This window comes from Mesoplodon densirostris, chromosome 19, assembly GCF_025265405.1.
Source record: "Mesoplodon densirostris isolate mMesDen1 chromosome 19, mMesDen1 primary haplotype, whole genome shotgun sequence".
NCBI classification, from domain to species: domain Eukaryota; kingdom Metazoa; phylum Chordata; class Mammalia; order Artiodactyla; family Ziphiidae; genus Mesoplodon; species Mesoplodon densirostris.
This window is the reverse complement of record NC_082679.1, coordinates 15784004-15809391: the sequence shown is the minus strand read 5'-3', so window position 1 is coordinate 15809391 and position 25388 is coordinate 15784004. Positions and strand designations below refer to the sequence as shown.

The window sequence follows — 25388 nt, the reverse complement described above, 5'->3', positions numbered from 1 at the left end:
GAAGGAAAGAAAAGCACGTGTTAAAAACGAAAATAACAAGCCCCAAATGGGGTCATGTGCCCCCATAACAGCAAACAAGACAATACCAGTTTCAATCTCTCTCAAGAAAATGTGCTCCTAAATAAAAACTCAACAAAAAAACAAACAACAAAAAAAGAAAATGTGCTCTTTAAACAATCAATCTGAAATTTCCTGATTAGCTCTAGTGAGGTAATCTGCATGATAAGACCCCTGCCATTTCCTTCCCCTAAAAGATGTCCCGGCCTAAAACAATCCTTTCTTTTCTTTTGCTAATAACTTCCTTGCACCACTTTCCTACTGCCTATAAAAACCTTCCATTTTGTACAACTCCTTGGAGTATGTCTCTACTTGGTAGATGGGATGCTGCCTGATTCATGAATTGTTGAATAAAGCCAAATAATCTTCACATATATTTGGCTAAATTTTTTGTTTTTTGTTTTTAACACACATCACGAAAAATAATAAGGGTTTCAGGGAAAGAAGAAAAACTGATACACGGAGAAACTTGGCTTTTGGATGTTCAATAATAATTCTTTCCTTCTCTTCTCAATACGTCTCTTGGAGAAGAGTCAAGGAAAAGCAATCATGAGGGACCAGGGCATTTTTAAAGGGTCATCGCCCGACCCTCCCACACAGGGGAGGGAGAGCAGAGAAGACTGGATATCATGCCCAATCTCGGTGTTACAGGGAAAGGCTGAGGTTATCACTGTCCAGGGCCAAAATCTGTCAGAGCACTGGAGTCACAGGCACCTCACACCCACACACTTGGTGCTGAACAAATGGTCAGTGTCACACAAACACAAACACGTATCCACTCTTAGGACACACAATGAAACACGATCATAGACACCTCCACAGCCTTATACACAGCCACAATCTCACACCCACTAAGGCACACACAGTCGCACAATCTACTCACCACCATGACACACAAAGACACATTCAGAATTGTGTAATTTTAGCCCGCTCGCGCCAGCGCGCAAAAACCCGAGGCTCTCTGGACACGCCCTGTCCCCGCCCCGGACTCCCAGACCCCTCACCTTCTGCCTCCCCGTGGTCGCGTCCGGGGCCCTGCGGAGCTAACGACCTCGCCACGACGTCAAGAGAGACGTAACGCTGGGCCGCTGTGGACTCTGGGAAATGTAGTCCAGAGCCAGACCAGCTACAGAGAAGATGGCGTCCTCATACTTCAGAGTATGGGCTTGGCCCGTTTGACGCTGCCCTCGGGAGGTTTCAAAGAGCGGGGTGGGGTTCCGGCTCCAAACCTTCCACCAGGCTTGAGCTGATCTTCCTCCAAGGCAGAAGTACTCACCCTGAGAGCATCATAATCACAGAAAGAGGCCGCCAAGTTCGCGTGGGAAAGACAGACGGAGAGACATAGAATGTCGACCAGCAAAGCCTTAAGGGAAATGTAGTCCAAGGCCGGAAAAGCGGCGTTGCTGTCGATAGAAGGTAATCAGATACCAGCCTGCGCTTGGCCGCGGTGACCGTGCGGGCCGCATCGCGGAGATTTCTGGGAGTGCTCACTCGGCCTCGGAGTGCGCAGGCGCAGCGGACCGAGTGGACATTTTGGTCTTTGTCCGCGGGTCAGTCCGGCCCCTGGGTCCACGTGGCGCGAAAATAGGAGGTGGGATGTGGATGTCTTGGGCCGATGGGGTCTGGGAGGTTGAAAAGAAGGATTCTAGATGTATTGGGGTGCGGCGCGAGGGTGGGGAGTGGGTTTAAGAGCTTCTGGCCTACATGTAGGGTGGGGGTGGGGGCCTCTGAGGAAGGTTCGAGCGTGCATGACCCTGAGTTTGACCGCAAGTCTGATCGGATGTTTGAGATTGAGGGAGAAACTGTGGGTGCAGCATTGTGTATGGTTGTTTCTAAGAGAGAGAGAGATGTAGGAAGCCAGCATTGAGAGAATAACATCCGAGCGGCACTTCCCGTGTCGAAAGTGCTGATAATAACGGTGCCGTCTCCCTGGAACATCTAATTTACTTGAAGATTTGAAGGGTGATATAAAAGCTAAGTGGTAAATACTTTTTAAATGGACTTTTGTATAAAAGCGCGTTTGTTTTTAATTGGGGTAGAATGCAAATCACCGTGGTTTTTTTTTTTAAACAAGCAAAAATATTTCAAAGGAAATTTTTGTTATGGGGAGCCTGCTTCAAACGGTCTCAAATATCCTGATCTTTGGGGTACTTTAATAGTTCTCCTGTTAATTTAGAGTAAATATCAGCCTTACATTTTGAGAAGCAGTGTCAAATAGTGCAGAAGGCCGAGGACTGGGGAGTCAAGGGTTTGGGGTTCTAGGTTCGGCACGGTTATCCTTGTTCTTTGAAAAACACTTAGGTCCTTCAGTGTTTATCCATGAGTCTGGACTAGTTAGTTGTCCTAACTCCTAAATGCGTGGAGGTGTTCCCAGGTTGTATGGATTTTGTGAAGTAACGAAAAAGTCTGAGGAATCCACCTTCAGTTATCCTTCACGTTATTGTAAATAATTGGGGACCAAGTCAATATCTACAAATCAGTAGCCTTCAAATAGACAAACCACAGCCAGTTAGAAGGTATAGAAGAAAACCATTATTTACAAGAACAGTTTTTTAAAAATTGAGGAATAAACTTAAGAAATGTGCAGAACTATTGGAAAAGAACTTTAAAATACTGCTAATGGGCATAACATAAGATGTGAACAAATATACAGTGTTTTTCAATTGGAAGACATCTTAAAGAAGTGTGTGCAAATTTAATTTAAGTAAATTTATTAATTTAATGTTATCCCAATAAAAGTATCCAGTTGTTTTTTTTTTTTTTTGGATCTAGGTAAGCTGATTCTGCACTTCATATGGAAAAATAGACAAGCTAGAATAGCTAGTAAAACTCTGAAAAAGGAAAGCAGTTGGGGTGTGGGGAGGTGGGAGTCCAACATTAACATTTTACTTTTTTTTTTTTTTTTTTTTTGCCACTCCCCTGGGCTTTTGTTATGTTAGTTCCCCAACCAGGTATTGAACAGGCACCCTCAGCAGTGAAAGCGCGGAGTCCTAACCACTGGGCCACCAGGGAATTCCCCCAACAGTAACATTTTAAATCCTCAGAAATTAAAATAGTATTGGTATTAGCAGGAAGCAGGCCTATGAAGGACAATTCAGCAGTATGTATAATAACTACAAATGTATTTTCTTTTTGACTTACTTTACAGATGGAAATTCATTCTTCAAATGTACCTGAATTTACATGAAGTTGTACAGGTACAAGGTTGTTCATTGCAGCAGTGTTTCACATAGGAAAAGATTAGAAACAATTCATGCCCATCAGTAGGAGATTGGTTCAATAAAATTATGATGTATGTATACAACAGAATAATTTGCAGCTCTATAAAAGAATGAAGAGGAAGCTTTCTGTATACTGACACTGAAATAACTCCAGAAATGTACTGTTAAGTGAAAAATGCAAAATGCAGAATGTATGGTATGCTTCATTTGGAGTAAGAAGGGGGAGAGATAAGAATATATACTTGTATTTGTTTCCTTTAAGAAACAAGATCCACAAGAAACCAGTAAGAGTGCCTATCTCTGTTGGGGGTAGAGGTACTGGCATAGATAGGACAAGGGCACATAGCTTTATATGTTTTGTTTTTTTTTTCCCCTAACTATATGAATTTAGTATATATTCAAAAGTCAAAGTAATTTTTTTTTAAAAGGAGGCCATAGGCCATAGAACCAGACTCTTTCCTCTGCCACTTTGTACCTTGGTGACCTTAGGCAGGTACTCCCTTGTGCCTCTGGTTCTCATCCAGTATTATAGAGAAAATAACAGTATCTGATTCACGGAGTAGTTGTGTAGATGGAGGAGTTCTAAAGAAGAGTGCCTTATTACTTAGTAGTACTGGATAAACTTTAAGTAGTACTATTATTACTATCTACAAAATAATACTTCCTCAGAAATAATGCCATTTGCAGCAAGGTGAATGGACCTGGAGATTATCATACTAGGTGAGGTTAAGTCAGACAGAGAAAGACAAATATATGATAGGCAGAATCTAAAAAAAATGATACAAATGAACTTATTTGCAAAGCAAACACTCAGAATGAATTTATGGTTACCAGAGGGAAAGAGTGTGTGTGTGTGTGGGGGGGGGTAGATTGGGAATTTGGGATTGACATGTACACAGTACTATATTTAAAATAGATAACCAACAAGGACCTACTGTATAGCACAGGGAACTCAGCTCAATATAATAACCTAAATGGGAAAAGAATTTGAAAAAGAGTGGATACTTGTATGGGTGTAACTAAATCACTTTGCCGTACACCTGTAACTAGCACATCATTGTTAATCATCTGTATTCCAATATAAAATAAAAATTTTTAGAAAATTCAGAAAGGGACAAAAAATTTCCTCAGAAACAGTACATTCATTCTTACTGTTTCTGGTAAAAATTTCTGAAACATTCAGGTATGTAGATGCTCTTTTTTAATTTCCATGTTTAAGCATTTTTTTTTTGACATTTTCTTTTGTAACTGGAATGAGGAAGTTAGAGTTCTTTGTTCAGGTTACATTCATCCTTAGAAATTCATCACTGCCTCCTTCATGAGATTTGATCTTTGATTTCTAAGATGGTTACTTTCTCATGGTTCTAATTCAGAGCCTCTGATGATGTTTTTTAAAAATCCTAATTGTGACCTGTTTTGGGTCAGACAACATCAGAGGTGATCTTCAAATTGCATAACATCAGGGCAGAAATATATGACTGGTCCACCATTAGTGATTGTATTTTCCCCTTTATGACCAAAGTGTAATCTGTATGGTTTCATAATTTGGCACGGTACAAATGTCCATTCCCCATCAATCATTTAATGAATGGTTTTAACACCAATAAATAATCCTTAGCTGAATCAATAATTTCTTCAAGGTTGCAAAGTGATTTTCTAGTTTTTTCGTTTCTTTTACATTTATTTGATTGCTACCTCAAATTGTGTCAAATTTATCCTGGCTTTTTCTTTAAGCATCATTTTAAAGTTGTGCTCTAATAACTGCAGCTAGTTTTCTTTTTGATAGTCATATTGTCACAGTTTTAGTCAGTGGACGTTCCTTCATGCTAACTCCTGTCTCATTTTAACTTGCCCCCATTTAACTTTGAAAGCTATCTTGCACTCCAGGCCCATCTTGTACCTTCCCTCCCAGACTTGGAATTAGCTATTTCTTCAAGGATCTCTGGTTCTTTTTACTGGAGAGTGGTATTGGAGACCAAGATCTGGGTGCTGGATGTTCGTTCTCCCCCACTCCCCTCCAGGCCCCCCTCTCCTCTTTCAGCTTCATTGGCTTCATTGCTGTGTGTGGGCTTTTTCCAGTTGCGGAGAGCGGGTGCCACTCCTCGCCGTGGCGTGCGGGCTTCCCATCGCGGTGACCTCGCCTGTTACAGAGCATGGACTCCAGGCGCATGGGCCTCAGTAGTTGTGGCGTGTGGGCTCAGCAGTTGTGGCTTGTGGCCTCCAGAGCGCAGGCTCAGTAGCTGTGGCGCACGGGCCCAGCCACTGTGCGGCATGTGGGATCCTCCCGTACCAGGGATCGAACCCATGTCCCCTGCACTGGCGGGCAGACCCAGGGAAGCTCCTGGATGTTACTTTATTGCTGCAGAGGTGATTGTTTCAAGGCCATTTCAGAGACGGAACTAGAAAACCCATTTTGAAAAATCATGAGTTCATATTAGTATTTATAATTCAGTTTAAATGGTTCGGTATTTTTACCTCATACTTAGCTCCTAATTGTATTTTTTTTTTTTTTTTTTTTTGCGGTACGCGGGCCTCTCACTGCTGTGGCCTCTCCCGTTGCGGAGCACAGGCTCCGGATGTGCAGGCTCAGCGGCCATGGCTCACGGGCCCAGCCGCTCCGCGGCATGTGGGATCCTTCCGGACCGGGGCATGAACCGGTGTCCCCTGCATCGGCAGGCGGACTCAACCACTGCGCCACCAGGGAAGCCCCTAATTGTATTTTATAGTAAAAATTTTGGAACAGGTTAATATAAGTATAGGATTATTTGTTTATCCTGCACTATAAAAAGAAAAATGGTTTCGGGCTTCCCTGGTGGCGCAGTGGTTGAGAGTCCGCCTGCCGATGCAGGGGACGCGGGTTCGTGCCCCGGTCCGGGAAGATCCCACATGTTCTTCCCACATGCCGCGGAGTGGCCAGGCCCGTGACCCGTGGCCGCTGAGCCTACGCGTCCGGAGCCTGTGCTCCGCAACGGGAGGGGCCACAGCGGTGAGGGGCCCGCGTACCGCAAAAAAAAAAAAAAAGGTTTCAAAAATAACAATGTTGATAGTAGTAACCGTAAACATACTGCATCATGTGAAAATTTTCTTTGTAGCTATTTTTGTCCTTAGAATGCATCCCTCGAAAGATGTGTAGTCAAAGTTCTCAGTTCTAAAGTCATTTGAAATAAATCCTTTGAGGAATTATGTTACCAAGTTAATGTACAGTTGAGTTCATTTGTTTCAGTTTGTTTTCAAGTTCAGGGATTGTGTTTTTAAAAAATCAGTTTGATCGTATAAAAAGTAAATAATGCATTTCTGTGATTCAAGAAAAACTATATCTCATAGAGATATCTCATTCTGCTCCCCTCCCTATCACATTCTTCTCTGTCCCAGTTAAATATATTTGTTTTTTTGTTTCTTTATCCTTCAAGTAGATTTTTTTTGTTTGTTGGGCCATTAGTGTATGTTTATTCTTCCCTCCTATCCCCCACTGTCCTTACGTAAAAGATGTACTATGTACATCTGTGTTCTTCACTTAACAATATATCCTGGAGATATCCTTTATTAATCATTATATATATATTTTTCTTTTTAACTGCCTTATAAATAAGATGCTATTGTGTGCGTGTACCGTAGTTGATTCTGCTCTTGGACATTTGGGTTGTTTGCAATCTTTTGCTGTTACTGCAGTAATGAATAATTTTTCATCTGTGTCATTTTGTACTTATGTAAGATTATCTCCAAAGTAGATTGCTACAAGTAGAATTGCACATAGGGCTAAGTACTTTCATTTCCATAAGCAATCTACAAGAACACCTTTCCTCCTAGAACCTTATCATCACAATGTAGAGTTGAATTTTTTTTTTTTTTGCCAAAGGAATGAGTGAAAATTGGTATCTCAGTGTAGGTTTAATTTACATCTCTATTATGGGTGAGGTTGAGTATCTTCCATATGTTTAAGGGCCACATGTACTTATCTGGGAACTCTGTTCATATCCTTTTCCTTCTTTTACTATAGGGTGTCTCTTTCTTCTAGGAGCTGTTAAATTACATTAGAAAGGTTAGCCCTATGTGAAATGAGTTGCAGTTTTTTTTCCAAGTTTTAAATTTGTGTTTTGGTATTGTTCACAGTGGTTTGTTTTTTTAAACCATGTGGAATCAGGAAGTTTTTATTTTTATGTAATAGATTTATCAGTCTTTCCATTTATGGTCATAGAAAGCCTTTCCCACTCCAAGTTTCACCTATACTTTCAAATCCTTAAAAGATTATAATTTCTATGGGTTTTCATATCCTCGTGTATGATATTTAGGTTTGCATCCAGGTTTATGTTTTTCCAATAGGCTACCCAGTTCTTCCAACACCATTTATTAAAAGGCCTTAACTCTACTATTTTAAGATTCCATTTTGATCATATACTAAATTCTCATGTTTTTGGTCTGTTTCTGGACTTTATATTCTCATCCATCTTCCAGCCTGTATTCGTGTACCAGTATTTATCTTTTTAGTATGGATGCTTTATAATTTTGTTTTAATATCTATTATAGCTACTCTTCTCTTACTACTTGTTTTTTTCAGTTTCCTAATTCTTGTTTATTTTTCTGTGTAAAATTTAGAATCAGCTTGTCTAGTTCTAGAAAAAAACTTACTGATATTGCATTAAATTTTGTAAAATAATTTAGTGAAAGGGACATTAGATCTTTATAATGTTAAATATTCTTGTCCATGTACATGATATGTGTTGTTCCAGTTTACTTTTGGGTCTTCTAGAGTGGTTTTTTGTTTTTTTTTTTTTTTTTTTTTTGCGGTACGCGGGCCTCTCACTATTCAGAGCACAGGCTCTGGACGCGCAGGCTCAGCGGCCATGGCTCACGGGCCTAGGTGCTCCGCGGCATGTGGGATCTTCCCAGACCGGGGCACGAATCTGGGTCCCCTACATCGGCAGGCGGACTCTCAACCACTGCGCCACCAGGGAAGCCCTAAAGTGTTTTAATATTTTCTTCATATAGGTCTTAGATACTTTTTACTAAGTTTATTTCTAGGTACTTTATCTTTTATATTGCTGTTATGAATGGAGTCATTGTGCTATATATAAAGCTTGTTGATTTCTTTTTTATATATATATAAATTTATTTATTTATTTTTGGCTGTGTTGGGTCTTCGTTACTGTTTGCGGGCTTTCTGTAGTTGCGGTGCGCTGGCTTCTCATTGCGGTGGCTTCTCTTGTTGTGGAGCATGGCCTCTAGGCACGTGGGCTTCAGTAGTTGTGGCACGCAGGCTCTAGAGCGCAGGCTCAGTAGTTGTGGTGCACGGGCTTAGTTGGTCCGTGGCATGTGGGATCTTCCCGGATCAGGGTTCAAACCCGTGTCCCCTGCATTGGCAGGCGGATTCTTAACCACTGCACCACTAGGGAAGTCCCAAAGTTTGTTGATTTCTATAAGTTAATTTTATTCCCTGCTTAACTTACTGAATTATTGTTTATAATTATATTTTAAAATGAGGCAGTGGGCATCCTTATCTTTATTTAGAGTTTAATAGAAATGCCTTCAATATTTTTGCATTAGATAAGATGCTGGCTTTCGTGGTCAGATATAGATTATGATTACCTATATATGTATAAATTACCCATGCTGCCTGGGTCTCTGGGGATGTGAGTAGAAACAAAAAGTTTAAGGCTGAGACCACTGCTATGCCTCAGATACAACAACCAGGAAAGATCACATTAATCAAGGAAATAAAAATCCCTCTAAACTCTGATAGCTGCAGTCTTTACAAAAGTCAAATATAACAAAAATAAGATGTCCACTCCTATTTTCTTTCCATTTCCTCCTTTTGGGTGACCATTTCTTAAATCAGTTTCTCCATTTATCTTTTGTGTTCTTTTTATAGCTTTGCTTGCTTCTTAAAGTTTTTATGTCTTTTTAAAAAAATTTGTTACATTGTGTTTCATTTTTTATCTACTTGTGGCAGTAATTTTCAGGTGAGTTTAACTGTTGGAAAATTATGCTGTTCATTGCCACTGTTTTCTTTAAAGCATCCTGTATGGACACAGACAAAATATTTTGTGTTTCTCATGTTTGTATGAGGTAGATATTCATAGACAAATACCAGGAAAAAGGAAACATAGTAGCATTCTATACTTCAAAGCTCATGTGCCTCTTCTAGTGTTTAAAAGCAGAGGGCTTCCACACCTTCTCTGGCTAGATGACCCTAACCTGGTTGAGGCAGACTTTTATCTCCATCTCTCTGTTTCCCATAAATCTTCATAGTACTTGCCTTCCAGGATGATGCATTTGCTTTTTTTTAAATATATAAATTTATTTATTATTTTATTTTTGGCTGTGTTGGGTCTTCGTTGCTGTGCATGGGCTTTCTCTAGTTGTGGTGAGCGAGGGCTACTCTTTGTTGCGGTGCGCAGGCTTCTCACTGTGGTGGCTTCTCTTGTTGCGGAGCAAGGGCTCTAGGCGCACAGGCTTCAGTAGTTGTGAGCGGGCTCTAGAGCGCAGGCTCAGTAGTTGTGGCGCATGGGCTTAGTTGCTCCGCAGCATGTGGGATTTTTCCGGACCAGGGCTCAAACCCGTATCCTCTGCATTGGCAGGAGGATTCTCAACCACTGCACCACCAGGGAAGCCCCTAAGTACTTTTTAAGCCTGCTCTTTCTGCTTCCCCTGCAGTCTCTTTCTGTTTAATCTAGGTCTTGCTTTCATTAGTTCCGTCTTAGGGTAAGGTCTACTCATTCTGTAAGGAAATACTACCTGCAGATTTCTGAACTCCTTAAGTCCTGAGAATCTCCCTCAGCATTTTGAGTTCTTCCTAGGCTTCTTTGTAACTTCTTTAGGCCTCCTGTTTGGGTTTCCCTTTGGCAGAGGTATATGGAGTTTGGGGGTTTGTCTTTTCTTTTGTGGCTAGTCTTGTTGTTCATAATTAGACTTCATTACAACAGTTCTCACTCAGGGTGAATCCCTCATTCTGAGAATGAATATTTGCTAGTTATTTCTGAGATCTGTTACCTCAAAGACTTCTCGCCATTATCTAGTCTTCCTTTTTTTTTTTTTTTTTTTTTTTGTGGTACGCGGGCCTCTCACTGTTGTGGCCTCTCCCGTTGTGGAGCACAGGCTCCAGACGTGCAGGCTCAGCGGCCATGGCTCACGGGCCTAGCCGCTCTGCGGCATGTGGGGTCTTCCCAGACCGTGGCACGAACCCGTGTCCCCTGCATCGGCAGGCAGACTCTCAACCACTGCACCACCAGGGAAGCCCTATCTAGTCTTTCTTGCTACACCTATTACATTATTGTGGTTCCTGTACCACTTTGGCTATTTTGGGTTTTGGGGCCGCACTTACAAATAATTTAGAGTTAACATAAATTCTCTCTATTAGTTTCACTACAGATGTAGTGTATGGATTAGCTTCTTGCCCCCTTGTCCCACCCTCCCCATTACCCCATTATTCTTGATATTTTATATGGTTTTCAGGAAAAGTATTTGAAAGATTGAAACTAAACAGCCACCATGCTCCTCTGAAACCTTTCCTTGTGTCCTTGACCTTTGGTGTTCCTAGGATTCCATTCTTGACCATCTTCACGTACTGTGTATGTTCTCTATAAGCAGTCACAGTAGTATTCCACCTGTCTTCAACAGCAGTGATATTCTGACAACTGACAAATTCCCATTTCCATTCTAGGCTGTTCTGAGCTCCTTATTTATATATGCAGTTGTGTAATGGATATACTTGCCTGCATGATCCTCAGAAACCTGACACTCTGCATGTCCAGAAGATCAAACTTGATCTCCTTTTGCAGGCTGTTTCTAGGCAACTCGCCCTCTCATGTTTATCTCTGTGTACATTACTGTTTAAAGCAGGCTCTAAGCCTTCCATGCTTTTTCAACACACATAGTAGATAGAGTGTATAAGTAGTAACTTAGGATTTTGCTTTTTTTTTTTTTAATGATTTCAACTTTATAGAAAAGTTGCATGTACCCTTTCTAGAGAAGGGTACAGAGAAGTCCCATATACCCTTTACCCAAATTCACCAATCATTTACTTTTTTATTGCTTTATTTTTCCTTCTCTTATTCTCCAAATATGTGTGTACATTTTTTTTCTGAACTATTTGAGACTAAGTTGTATACATGCTCCCTTTATCTGCAAATACTTAAGCATAAATTTTCTAAGAACCAGGACATTCTTATACATAACCATGGTACAGTAATCAAAATCAGAAAATGTAATGCCAATACTATTATTTAGTTCAAAATCCATTTTCCCAATAATGTTCTTAAAAACATTTTTTTGAATGTGTGGATGAACATATATTTACAGGACATTTTTAGTATATAGTTTCTTTCAGAGTATATTGCTAACGAAGTAAATATTAGGACTCCAGGAAAACTTCAGTTTTTATTCCTGAATACTGTCAAGAACAACTTTATCCATGTGGCTTAGTTCTGTTAGGTGTATGTTGTTATAGTCATAGATATGAGTATTGAACTTCATCCAGGAATAAGGGCCACAGTTAAAATCCACTTAGGAGCCTACATAGGAATGTGGTGCTAGAGAACAGTAGCAGCCAGTCATGTAAGGTATGAATAGCTTTTCCTATGTAGGTCAAATTTTCAAAATACATTCCCTCTTTCTTCCTCCATTTCTGGATGTGTGGAGCCTTAAAAGGTTTAATGAGTGTATGCCTTTGAAATTCAGAACCCAAATAGTCCCTTTGCTCATATAGTTGTGTGTGCTTTAATCTCTAAGACAAAAAGTCATTACTTTGTTCTTTTTCACAGGGTCGCTTCCTTGTGCATTCCTGGAGACTGCACCTTCCTCATCCTTCAGAAGGCCAGGAGGCCCCAGGGCTCAGCCTGAGTTCTAGGACAGAACTTTGGCTCCAGCATTAACATTCTAGTGCTGTGTCATTTCCCCAATAGCAGGTTATAAGCTGTCCAAGCTGTATGTGATCCTGTGTTGAAGCAAGAAGACGAACTCTGGATGGTGGAGAAGGAAGTGTAAAGGAAATTTGTCCAGGTGAGTGCATCACAACCAGGCAGGTCACAGTTGTTCAGTCAGCACTGCCACCTCTGAAATGCTTTTAAGGATGTTTTCATACAGGCCTCAGTCTTAGAGTATCACTTGATATGAATTCTTCAGAAACCTGAAGGACATTTCCAGTCATTTTTCCTTTTAGTAGTCTGCTCCTTTAATCAGATGCTAGAGGACCAGCTTCCCCTCTTGCCTTCATTCTGCAGGTCAGCACTTCGCACTTCATTTGTACTGCCTCTGTGTGATTGTTCTCTTTCACGATGCCCTCAGTCTCATATCCCCTGATGTGTATAGACTCCTTTGTGCATTCTTTTATATGTCTTAAGTCTTTATATATTATCTGATATTTAGGTTCCTTTTTATTACTTACCAATTTCTCTCATTCTTTCAGTGGTTAAATGCCTCGGCATTATATTTTACATCTGTAATCACACTTCCTGTTGTCGTCTTATCCAACGCCCCCATTATACATCAACAAACTCCTGCCTCCCTCCCTTCTGCCCCCATGTACCTCTTTCAGAAGTTTTTGCCTAAGAAGTCAATTCTGCCTGTCTGCTGTGTGTGTGTGTATGGATGTATGAGTCTGTATTTGTTTTTTAATGTAATAACGTGAATTTGTAAAAATTTTTGAACATCAGGTACACAGTGAAAAAGTCTGCTGTTCTGACCCTGAGTCCTGTAGTTCTTTTTCAAAGATGCAGTCACTTTTAAGAGTTTCACATGTATCCTTCTTCAGGTAGTCTACAAATAAACCAGCATATATTATGTATCTGTGCTGCAAATATGAATATACCTAAGCCCTCAGTTTTCCTTTTCATGTAAATGGTGGTATGTATTCTATTGTGTACATAGTTTTCTTTTTTTCTCTATCAACATTTAATTTGTTTAACCTGTCTCGTACTAATGGACATTTAGGTTGTTTCCAGGCTTATGCAATTGAAGATGCAAGTGCATATACTTGTTTATATTGCTTTGCAGAGATGTGCAGATTTAGTTACATCATAATTTACTCTTAAGTGGAAGTGCTGGGTCAAAGTTATGTTTTTTTTTATAGATTTGATAGAAATAGGCACATTGTTCTCAAGAGAAGTAAACCAGTTTACATTTCTACCGACATAGTATATTCGTATATTCAATAAGTATTTACTGAATGATTTGTATTTGGCACCAGTTCAGTTACTAGGGAAAGTCAGTGATCAAAGCAGTCAAAAATTCCTCCTTTTTTTTTTTTTTGTGGTACGCGGGCCTCTCAACTGTTGTGGCCTCTCCCGTTGCGGAGCATAGGCTCCAGATGCGCAGGCTCAGTGGCCATGGCTCACGGGCCCAGCCGCTCCGCGGCATGTGGGATCTTCCCGGAACAGGGCACGAACCTGTGTCCCCTGCATCGGCAGGCGGACTCTCAACCACTGCGCCACCAGGGAAGCCCAAGAATTCCTCCCTCTTGAGGTCTATATTCTAATTGGGGAAGACAGACTATGAATAAGTAGGTAAAAGATATATTCTGTTAGTTGGTGGTGAGTCCTATGCAGAAGAGTAAAGCAAGGAAAACTGGCATAGAGAGGGCCAGTTGGGGGGTTATAATTTTAAATAAGTTGGTCAGGGAAAGGTCTCATTAAGAGGATGGCATTTAAGAGTATGAGAGTGGGGCGTGCAGTATTTGGTGGAAGAGCATTCAGCCAAAAGGAACAAAAAAGTCTTAAAAACCCTGAGGCTGAAGCGTGCTGTTCAAGAAATAACGATCAGGGCAGTGGGCTGGAGCAGAGTGAACAAAGGAAATAAGAATAGGTTTGGTTAGGTTAACAGGCCAAATCATAGACTTTGGCCTTTAATCTGAGTGATTTGGGGAGACCATCAAAGGGTTTTGAGGTAAATCACCAAATTGTATGAAGCCAGTAGTCAAGCAATAAATATTGTTAAATACCATAATTCAATTATCCCTTGTGGCTCAAGCCACCATTAGATGCTTTGCAAGTTGGCAAGGTATCAAAGCTGAGTGTATTCAAGTTTGCTGACATATGGAGGAAGAGTCACTCTACTCCTCTCTGCTTAATATCCATTCTCTAAACATTGGTGCTTCTCTCCTTGTCAGATAGAACTGCTTTCCTTTTTTTTTTTTTTTCTTCCCCCTGCTCCTCCCAGGCATGTGAACCTGAAGGAATTCTGGGTTCTTTTTTTTTTTTTAATATTTATTATTTATTTGGTTGTGCCAGTTCTTAGTTGTGGCTTGATAGCTCCTTAGTTGCGGCTCACCGGCTCCTTAGTTGCAGCTAGTGTCCTTAGTTGTGGCACTGCTCGTGAGCTCCTTAGTTGGCAGCTTGCCGGCTCTTTAGTTGTGGCATGTGAACTCTTAGTTGTGGCATGCATGTGGGATCTAGTTCCCTGACCAGGGATCGAATCCAGGCCCCCTGCGTTGGGAGCTTGGAGTCTTAACTACTGCACCACCAGGCACGTCCCAGAACTGCTTTCCTTTAAAAGCCTGTTAGGATAATTGAGATTGTAATATGCTCTACCACCAAAAAAAAATATTCTAATAAAAATGAAATATTTGGGGAAAAAAGCGGGGGGGGGGTTGAGGTGAGGAGTGAAAAGATCAGAATTACAGTTTGGCTGCTATAAAGAAAACATGGTAGAGGGGATTAATGTGAGGCTATTGCAGTAATCTAGGTAGTAATTGTACTTAGTGAGACACATAGTCAGATTCTTAAGATATTTTAAAGAAACAGCTGACAAGATTGACTTATTTTATGTTGGTTATGAGAGAAAGAGGAGTTGTATGACTCTTTAACTAGAAGAGGATGAGTTACCATTTACTGAGATAGGAAGACTAGGAATTTTGGGAGATAGATCGATCAAGAGTTTTCTTTTGGACTTGTTAATTGTGACATATCTACTGGTCCATCATCTAAGTGCATATTCAGGTAGAGAGTTGGATGCACAAGTCAGGAATTTAGGGAGATAGAAACTTGTGATGACTTCTGTTTTGCTGTACTAATAAGCTGCTTTATTCAGTGATGGTGTCTCTGCATTTCCTTGCTCAGTCTTAACTTTTCTTACCACCCAGGGATGCCAGTGTGTCCACCAAGTCTCCTGCATCCAGCCTACATTCCTGGATTCTGTTGTTAGAAACAAGGAGGTGGTGATAATGGCCCTTGAAGCTGTGCCTTTTGTTTTTGGAGAGCATTGTGCATGAGAGCTCTTCCTAAAAACAGCAATGGCAGCTGCCCACTCATATCCTTTCTCATAAGACATTAGAATTATAGCTACTTCCTACTCTTATCAACAATGCAGTTTTCCCTTTTTTTTCCTCTTTATCTTTCTCCTTCACAGGCATAAAGTGAGCAGAGATGTCTTTATCATTTTAGAAGAAAGCATCTGTTTATGTTATGTTTTGAGTCCCTCCTCTAGGAATTCTCTCCCACTTCAGCTTGATTGGTGCTTTGATGGCCTGAGATGTTGCTTTTTCTGTCTTAAGTGTTTCCTTATCTTTTGCCCCCTCCCCCCCATCCTCTTACTGGAGGTGGCTTCTGGAACTTTGCATTCTGCCTTTCCTCCTTCCCTTTATAAACTGATTCCTAGAAAGTGACTCATTCATTCTGAAGTTAGAAGTAACTCTTTCTATGAATATCAATTTTTATTTTGGCACCGCCAGCCTTTTTGTCTTGCCCACCATAATTTTACCTGTTTACGATATAAACAACTGTCCTATTGACTTCATTTTCATTGTGTCAGACCGTGAAATCATTAATATCCTACCCAAATTAGAGATTTCAGCTCATTATTTCAGGTCCAGGCGTTACTTCAAACCATTTTCAAATTAGGATTATTTCTTTTCTTATGGTCCTTGTGATATGGTCAGTCAAACCTTTTAGAAGATATACTTTGCTCTAATCAAGACAGGGCATATTAACCATGTGAATATAAATGTGAACATATTTCCTTTCTATAAAATTATTTGAATCTCGGCCTTTGATTATGAAATACCCTACCTATTCAGTTCCTGCTTATTTAAACCTGTTACTTCCTCTTTTTTTGATCTCCCCTCTGATTGTCCATCCTGCTTCACATTTTCCACAGAAATTCAAAAGTCCTTAGTAAATACCATCTTAGGTGTTTTTGTTTTTTTTTTTTTTTTTTTTGCGGTACGCGGGCCTCTCACTGTTGTGGCCTTTCCTGTTGCGGAGCACAGGCTCCGGACGCGCAGGCTCAGCGGCCATGGCTCACGGGCCTAGCCGCTCCGCGGCATGTGGGATCTTCCCAGACCGGGGCACGAACCTGTGTCCCCTGCATCGGCAGGCGGACTCTCAACCACTGCGCCACCAGGGAAGCCCTTAGGTGTTTTTTTGTTTTTATGTCTGGATATCTTATGGATTTGTTGAAAGGAAGGCCCATGTTTTATATTTTCTGTTTGCAGTTTTGATTACATATGTGGTACCTTGTTAAATAATCTGAATTATTATTGTGGAAAGTTTGTTTTTTTAATCAATTCTTAACATCTTCAAACACCATAAAACACTGAAAGAAGAGTACAGTGATCTCCTCTATACCCACCACACAGATTCATTAGTTAGTATTTTGCCATGTTTGATGTATCTGTATCCCAGTGCATGTGTATTGTGTGCACTACAGCACACAAACAGCATGACATTTCACTCCTAAAAAATTAAGTAAGCATTTTCTAAAAATACTGGCATCCCTCTATATAACAAAAGTACTGTTATCACACCTTAGATGATTAGTCATAATGTGCTAATATTGTGTAATAGTCCATATTCAGATTCCCCAGTTATCTCCAAAATACTTTCTATAGCTTTTTTCTTTTTTCTTTGGCCTCTTCGAGCCTTGCGAGGTCTTAGTTCCCTGACCAGGGATTGAACCCAGGCCACAGCGGTGAAAGCGCCAGATCCTAACCACTAGACGACCAGGGAGCTCCCTCTATAGCTTTTTTTTAAATACCAGAATCCAGTCAAGGTTTAAACTTTGGTTTGGTTGTTGTCTTTTTAGTCTTTAAACTCTAAACTGTCCTCCCCTCCTTTTTTCCCCCTTGGTAATGCCCCCTATATTTAAAAAAATACTTGCTATCAGCCATCCAAAGAAAAGAGTGGAGCTGTTACTGCAATCCAGCATCTCAGATTATAGTTAGCATGTTAAGACTTAGCTACATACAAATTTGGGTTTAAAAATATTTCATATGAAACACTTATTTTAAGAAAAGTGAATGCGATTAGTAGTTAAGGGAAAGATGTTTAGAAGTAAGAGACAAGATTGGAGAAGTCTTTTTAAGAGCATGTTACTGGAGCTGCTTCCAGGAGGTGCTGTGAATTCTAAGAAGTGTAAAAAATAGGAGGGGATCAGGCTAAGCCAAAGGATATAAGGAACATAATATGTGTAATTGTGACTCAGTGATTGCATATTTAACATGCTTGGCAGGCTTTTCCTCAGGGCCTCTGAACTTACTTAACTACTGCTTAGAATGCTCTTCCTCCAGATCACTCTTTCTTCCTTCATGTCTTGAATCTTGCCTTCTCAGAGGCTGCTCCATCTGAAATTGAAACTCTATCCTTTCCCTAATTTTATCCCATAGCACTTAAAACTTGTTAACAAACCATCTCCTTCATTTGTTTATTATTTGTCTCTGTCCACTAGAATGTAAACTTGATGGGTGCAGAAAATTTTGTCTGTTTTGTTCAGTACTGTTTATCCCTGGAGCTTAGAACTGTGCCAGGCACATAGTGAGGAAAGAAGAAGGTATTTGTGGAATGAATAATGAGAAGTGTTTTGAGCATCAGGTTCTCAAAGTTTTTTGGTCTTAGGAACTCTTCACATTTTTTTTTCCTTTTTCTTACATAACAGCTTTATTAAGATATAATTCAGCTAACCAGATCTACCCTTTTAGGGTATACAGTTCAGTAGTTTTTCGTATATTCACAAAGTCGTGCAGTCATCACCGTTATCACATTTTCATCACCACAGAAGAAAACCCAGTACCCAATAGCAATAAAATTTACAGTCCTAAAACTTGAGGACCCGCGAAAAGCTTTGGTTTATTATGTGGACTTTTGTGATGTTTACTTTATTTAACAAAAAATTGAAACTTTTAGAAACATTTATTAATTTAAAAAAAAACCCATTGCATATAAACTTTAAGTTTCTTAATAAAAATAACAATCTTCCAAAATAAAAAAATTTAGTGAGAGAGTGGCATTGTTTTGCATGTTTGTAAATATCTTTATTATCTGGCTTAATAGGAGATAGCAGAATGTGCTATTGTAACCTGTTGTTTTGGTTGAAGTATATTAAAAAATTGTGGCTTCACACAGATGTAGTTAGAAAAGGGAGAAGTATTTTAGTAGCCTTTTCAGATAATTGTGAATATTCTTTGGTACTATACCAACACTTGACAAGTGATCTTTTTTTTTAAGATTAGCCATAATGTGAAATTTGAAACACATTTTTTTGTTCTCTTACATAAAATCCATTGGTTTGTCTTAAACTTTGAATGGATCTCTTACCTATGCATGATTTTGTAATATCATGCATTTGTCTGTTGATTTATGGAGATCTTTAAAATGTTGACGTATCTCATTATACAATATCAAAACATCACAGTTTGTTAACATCACCAGTCTCATTAGAAAAGTTTTTTAAGTATTGGGAAGCTATCAGTCTCATGGTGGAGGATTTGTGGTTTTCCAAAATGCTAATTTTTGTTTGAAAACTTGAATTCTGTCATTGGCAACACATACTGTCAGTTGTTTTCCTTGAGATGATGTTTTACTTTGTTCTGTCTGAAGGAAGTTCCTGGCAAACAATACCCAAGGCTTAATAACCATAGTTTGTAAGGCATTTATTAATTTATTTAAAGCAAATTAGTGGTGCTCCATAAAATAAAGTAAAAAATGGTGCTTCATGAGAAAAGTGGCTAGGTTCAGCTCACAACTTAGATGATTTGCCCGAGTGCTTTTCCTTGTTTGGTTTCCTATATTTAGCACAGACTCCCTTGGACTTTCTTTAGAATAGTTCAAAGCCCTCTCAATACTTGTTTCCACATGGTCAAATGCATTGGGAAATCTCCTTCCATTTTTCCCCTTAGAGATATTACTTCTAGAATTTTTGTCCTCTTGCTTCAGTCTAGACTGGCTGTACTCTGACTTGATAGTCAGCTCTTACCTTATAGCTTTTCATCACCACTATCATAGAAATTTTCTTCACTTTTTCCCCTATGCATCCCCTTTTTTTGGATTTTATATCTGTTGCCTTCTCTGTCTACTAATTTTGGTGGAACACATCTTCTAGTACCATCCTGGGAGGAAAGGTGCATTTTTGGGTATTTGCGTATCTGAAAAATGGATTTATTTGACTGTCTTACTAGATTGATAGGCTAAGCTTAAAATTTTTCTCTCAGAATTTTCTCTCTAGCTTCCTGTCTTTCTATTGGGAAATTTTATTCTGATTCCTTTTTCTTTGAATGATATATGTTCTTTTTTCTGAAAGCATTTATGGCCTCTTTTCTGTTTTGAAATGTCACAGTGATGTGTCTAGGTATGCATCTTTATTATTCATTGTGTGGGGTACCAAGTGGGCCTTCTAAGAATTCTAGAGAGGGGCTTCCCTGGAGGTCCAGTGGTTGAGACTCTGCACTTCCACTGCAGGGCACAAAGTTTCGATACTTGGTCGGGGAACTAAGATTCTACATGCCGCGTGGTGTAGCCAAAAAAAAAAAAAAAGGAAAGAAAAAAAAAGAGGGGAAAAAAGAAGTCTCGAGAGGGGATTCCTTGGCATTCCAGTGGTTAGGACTCTGCACTTTCACTGCTTGGGGCCGGGTTGGATGCCTGGTTTTAGGGAACTAAGATCCTGCAAGCCGAGGCGTGCCCCCCCCAAAAAAACAAACAAACAAAACTTCTACTAGGAAATGACACTTGTCACCTGTGCTCATATTAACAGTATGACCCCTCTGCGCTTAGGAGACACTGTTATTGGTGAATGGTAATACAGTCTACCACCTTCCCCCTCACCACCCCCTCAACCCCAGTCTTAATTTGTAAGGGAACTTTTTCTTTCTGCTTCTTGCTTAGAGAATCCTGTTATTGTTTCACTGATAAGATACCTTCTCATAACTGTGATTGGTTTTTAAGGTTTTGTTGTTTGTTGTGCCTTACCTTTATTTCCTTAGACTTTCTTTTTTCTCTCAATGTTATCTGTCATGTTAGTGGGGTTCCTCTAATGTGTGTGGAACACCGGCTGCACAGTCATACTTAAGAGTGATTCACTAAAACGTAAGCACTTTCGTGCCTGGGTGCTTCTAGCCATTTGGTAGGCTTTAGTGGATGAAAAATAGAATGCCTCATGGGCTCAGGGTCTCCTCCTGCAGAAGCGTTATACTGCCTTACTCTCATGAACTCAGGTGTGCCCAGGTACTTTGTTTCAGCAAAAAAAAAAAAAAAAAAAAACATGAGTACAAGCAACAAGTATCATCTTATATGGTGGGCATCCTGTTTAAGTTTTTCACTGGCCTTTCATTTTGTCCAGAAAAGGGTCCTTTCATATCCTGCTCACAGGTTGCCAACATTTTTTGGCATCAGCTGCATAATGGAACTGGAGGTTTCACCATATTACATATAGATCCCATTGATTTCAGTATAGCACCTGTCATCTCATTTGTTGAGTGTCCCTGAGACTAGAGCTACTCTGATTAAATTTCTGCAAAGAATAACTTCCATTTCTTACAGAGGAGTGGTCCTTTGTCCTCCTGACTGACAGTAGAGGTCCAGCTGCAACTCACACAATCTTTTTTTTTTTTTTACCCAGCAACCATCCTTCATTCCTTCTTCTGAGATACTTGATTTCCCTTCATTTCCTGAATCTTTCTGATATTTTGTGGCACAAATTGGCTTGCTTGACATTGGCATCCTCTTCTGGAATACCTTTATGTCATTCGAACTTCCGTAGCTCTTCTGTGTGTTGAAAATCTTCCATGTACTTTATGTTATCAAAAATTTTGTTAATACCTGTGTGTATTGATGTCTCCTATCATATTCTTTTTTCTTGTGAGTTTGTACCATTTTCCCTTTTGTCATTTTAATGGAGTTTTAGAAGGAAGCAGTTGATTTTTCCTTTTCCCATTTCTTAGGAATCCCAGGTAGACTTTCTTAATTTATGTGGTCATCTCTTTATCCTGTTTGTAAATTCTTCATTTTTTGTTACATTCAATTTGCTGGATTATGAAATAAGAAAGATCATTTTTCAAGAATAATCTAAGCTTTATGTACATATGAATGTTAATTTTCAACCAGGGGTCCTCTATAAAGGTTTCCTTCTCAAAATTTAGTTGGAGACATTGGTCATGAGGATTCTTTCATACTGTTGAGGTGGGCTACCCAAGTTCATCCCCAAAAGCACAATCTGAAATTTTATTATTAATAGTGGGAAAATTCATAAATAATGATGATAACATAAAGCTAGCATTTATTGAGTGCTTACCATGTGCCAGCCACAGTTCTAAGCACATTGACTCCTTTAAATGATGATTCTTTGTACTCCATTTTAGAAGAAGCCTGAGAAGATGATGAGCAGATAGAGAGGCAACAAGACTTGGGAGGCAAGTTGCATCCAGCTCCAGTAAAGTACAGACTGAGGAAAAAAGCAGTGAATATAAGAAAATTGGAAAAATACTTCTTCTGATCTCAAACCTTATATCTTTTAAGGCAACACCTTTTCAACTTAACCTAGAAAGAGTTTGAAACACAATTTAGACTTAGTTGTGTAGGAAAGAATCATCAGTTAGTTTGGAAATCCTGCCACAGCTTACTACTTGTGGTAATAACCCCCTTTAGGTGTAAATCAGTGTGGAAATGCCTTCATTTAAAAAATTTTGAACCCCATATGATATCAGAGCATTCATACTGGAGAGAAAACCTATGAATTTACTGAATGTGGTAAACTTTCACTCACATGTTGCACCTCATAAATGTAGAAGTCAGGCTGGAGAGAAACCCTGTGCTTCTAAGGAATATTGAAAAGCCTTTAGCTAGATAACAAATCTCATTGAGTAGAAGAAAATTCATACTGGAGAGAAACCAGTGAATGTAACAAAACTTCATTTGACTATTAGAAAATTTAGAGTTGAAGAGAAAGCTTTGAAGGTACTAAGTATGATAAAGTTTTCTCTTGAACCTTACCTCTTACTCTGCATTTGAAAGGTCATACACAGAGAAGCCCTACAAATGTAAGAAATGTGGAAATACCTTCACCTAAAAGTAAATTCTCATTCATCAAAAAATTCATACTGGAGAGAAATCTTGTGAATGTGGGAAAGCTTCCATTCAGATGTCACACCTCAGTCAGCAGAGAATTTGTAGTGGGGAAAACCCCTTTGCCTGTAAGGTATGTGGGAAAGTCTTCAGCCACAAATCAACTCTCACTGAGCATGAGCATTTTCATAATAGAGAGAAGCCTTTTGAATGTAATGAATGTGGAAAAGCATTCAGCCAAAAGCAGTATGTTATTAAACATCAAAATACCCATACTGGAGAGAAGCTTTTTGAATGTAATGAATGTGGAAAATCCTTCAGCCAGAAGGAAAACCTTCTTACCCATCAGAAAATTCACACTGGAGAGAAACCTTTTGAGTGTAAGGATTGTGGGAAAGCTTTCATTCAGAAGTCGAACCTCATCAGACACCAGAGAACTCACACAGGAGAGAAGCCCTTTGTATGTAAGGAGTGTGGGAAAACTTTCAGTGGCAAATCAAACCTTACTGAGCATGAGAAAATTCATATTGGAGAGAAACCCTTTAAGTGTAGTGAATGTGGAACAGCTTTTGGTCAGAAGAAGTACCTCATAAAACATCAAAATATTCACACTGGAGAGAAACCCTATGAATGTAATGAATGTGGAAAAGCCTTCTCTCAGCGAACGTCACTTATTGTACATGTGAGAATTCATTCAGGTGATAAGCCTTATGAATGCAATGTATGTGGAAAAGCCTTCTCTCAAAGTTCATCTCTTACGGTGCATGTGAGAAGCCATACAGGTGAGAAACCCTATGGTTGTAATGAGTGTGGGAAAGCTTTCTCTCAATTCTCAACCCTTGCTCTACATTTGAGAATACACACAGGTAAGAAGCCTTATCAATGTAGTGAATGTGGGAAAGCTTTCAGCCAGAAATCACACCATATTAGACACCAGAAAATTCATACTCATTAAAAACCTGTGGATATCATGAAAAGTGTTCATCAGGAATTTACATCTCATAACATATCAGAAATAATCATTCTGAAGGAACGCTTCACAAATGAGAGAAACAAAAGCTAAAAAAGGATACCAGAGAATTCATCCTGAAGAGAAAGACATTTGTATGATAATATCCAGTAAAAAAAAAAAAAACATACAGCACAGTTAATGCTGAAACTTTAGATGCATTTCCACTAAAATTGGGAATGGAAAACATGTTTAACATTGCCGTCTACATGGATCTGGAGATCTTCACCAATGTAAAAAAAAAAAAAGTTGCAAGTATTAGAAAGGAAGAGACCTTTATGGTATTGATTTAGCAGGACAGAAGAGATTCTGGAAACACCTATGCATTTATTAGAATTTATAATATAGAAATGGCATCAGGAGATGAGAATATAATGGGACTATTTTAAAAAATGATTTGGAGGTAATTTGTTCTCCAAGGGACAAAAAAAAAAAAAAAACATGAACTATACACAAAGGTAAGATCCAAGGGGGTTAGGTTAAAAACAGTAATATGAAAAAGCTATATACTAAAATGGTTATGACCTTGGGAATTGGGAAACATTCCTTATAGCAAGTTGAAAAACACCTAGCAATTCTACTCTGAGTTTGTATGCTCAGGAAATGTGTACCAGGCTATTTACTGTGGCATGATATGTAGTAGTCATAAATTGGAAACAACTTAAATGCCCATCAGCAACAAAATGGAAAATACTTATGATGGAATACTGTATATCTGTAAAATGTAATAAATGAGATCTATATGTATTACAGAGAAAGATCTCAGAAATGTTGAGGGGGAAAGATAAAGTTGCAGAATGACATATAATATGCTGACAGTTTTGTAAATTTGAATAAAACTTCCCTCAAAATTTCAGTGCTATATATTGGTAATGGATACATATATGTATGTATGTTTTTTAAATGTTTTTGAAATGGTTTGGAAGGATACAGACCAAACTCTTGATAGTGGTTGCCTGTGAAGAGTGGAGAAGGGAAGGTAATGCGTGTGGGAGAGGGGGGGATTGGATTGGTTAGAGGGGACTTCAGTTTTATATATAAACGTCCATTTCTCTTTAAAAAAAAAAAAAGACTGCAAGAAAATATATTGAAATACTGGTTAATTCTGGATTGTGGTATATGGATATCTCGTCTTATTTTTTGTACTTTTCTGTATTTTTAAATTTTCTCAAAATTAACAAGAATGGGGGTGAGGATGGGAACACTGTACCTATAGAAATCATGTTCTAATGGATTCATTCGCAATCAGCTACTAAACTTTTTATAGAAAATATTTCTAAAATTTTATCAATGAGTGGATGGACTTGCTCTCTATGTAGTATGAAATTATCTATTTTATTAAAATTTAAAATGACAGCATAATCCAAATCTGTTTTAATTTATTTTTACACGATATAGTGTACACTATATGGTCTACACATTTCTGACACTATTTTGTGACATCATTTGAGCTTAGGAATTTTTAAGAACATTTAGTTTAAATAAGGATACAGACACAGACTTCATATAATTTGTGTTTTTCAGATAAACTGACTTTGGAATGACCATTTTCCTGTCCTGTAAATTTCCATGGTAACAGCATATGCATTAAAAGTAAAGGTTTTGATTCTTTCTTTCTTTTTTTTTTTTTTTGTGGTACACGGGCCTCTCACTGTTGTGGCCTCTCCCGTTGCAGAGCACAGGCTCCGGACGCGCAGCCTCAGCAGCCATGGCTCACAGGCCCAGCCGCTCTGCGGCATGTGGGATCTTCCCGGACCGGGGCATGAACCCGTGTCCCCTGCATCGGCAGGCGGACTCTCAACCACTGCACCACCAGGGAAGCCCGATTATTTCATTTTTAAAAAA

General features: G+C 39.2%; 2 protein-coding genes across 6 annotated transcripts in view; one reads left to right on the top strand and one right to left on the bottom strand.

The window, feature by feature from the left end:
- ZNF565 (zinc finger protein 565) overlaps positions 1-25388 on the bottom strand; it is a 109467-nt gene that overhangs the window by 31427 nt on the left and 52652 nt on the right. The window contains exon 1 of one of the 2 annotated variants that reach the window (XM_060084838.1): positions 1062-1193. The exons of the other annotated variant lie outside the window; for it this stretch is intronic. The gene's annotated coding sequence lies outside the window, so the exon portion shown is untranslated. Of the gene's footprint in view, positions 1-1061; positions 1194-25388 lie in introns of those variants that run through there. 2 annotated transcript variants of the gene reach the window in all.
- On the top strand, positions 1176-24234 carry ZNF146 (zinc finger protein 146). 4 transcript variants are annotated; one of them, XM_060084962.1, is made up of 4 exons: positions 1579-1648; positions 3206-3254; positions 12035-12272; positions 21835-24234. In XM_060084962.1, the coding sequence occupies exon 4, from the start codon at positions 22611-22613 to the stop codon at positions 23487-23489; it is 879 nt and encodes a 292-aa protein (XP_059940945.1). In that variant the 5' UTR covers positions 1579-1648; positions 3206-3254; positions 12035-12272; positions 21835-22610; the 3' UTR covers positions 23490-24234. The 4 variants fall into 4 exon arrangements, with proteins under 4 accessions (XP_059940946.1, XP_059940947.1, XP_059940945.1 ...); XM_060084961.1 differs by having other exon boundaries at positions 21832-24234; XM_060084963.1 differs by lacking the exons at positions 1579-1648; positions 3206-3254 and adding an exon at positions 1176-1473 and having other exon boundaries at positions 21832-24234.

Excerpts from the sequence above, each read along its gene's own strand:
- ZNF146 (XM_060084963.1), top strand. The coding sequence starts at position 22,611 with ATGTCACACCTCAGTCAGCAGAGAATTTGTAGTGGGGAAAACCCCTTT.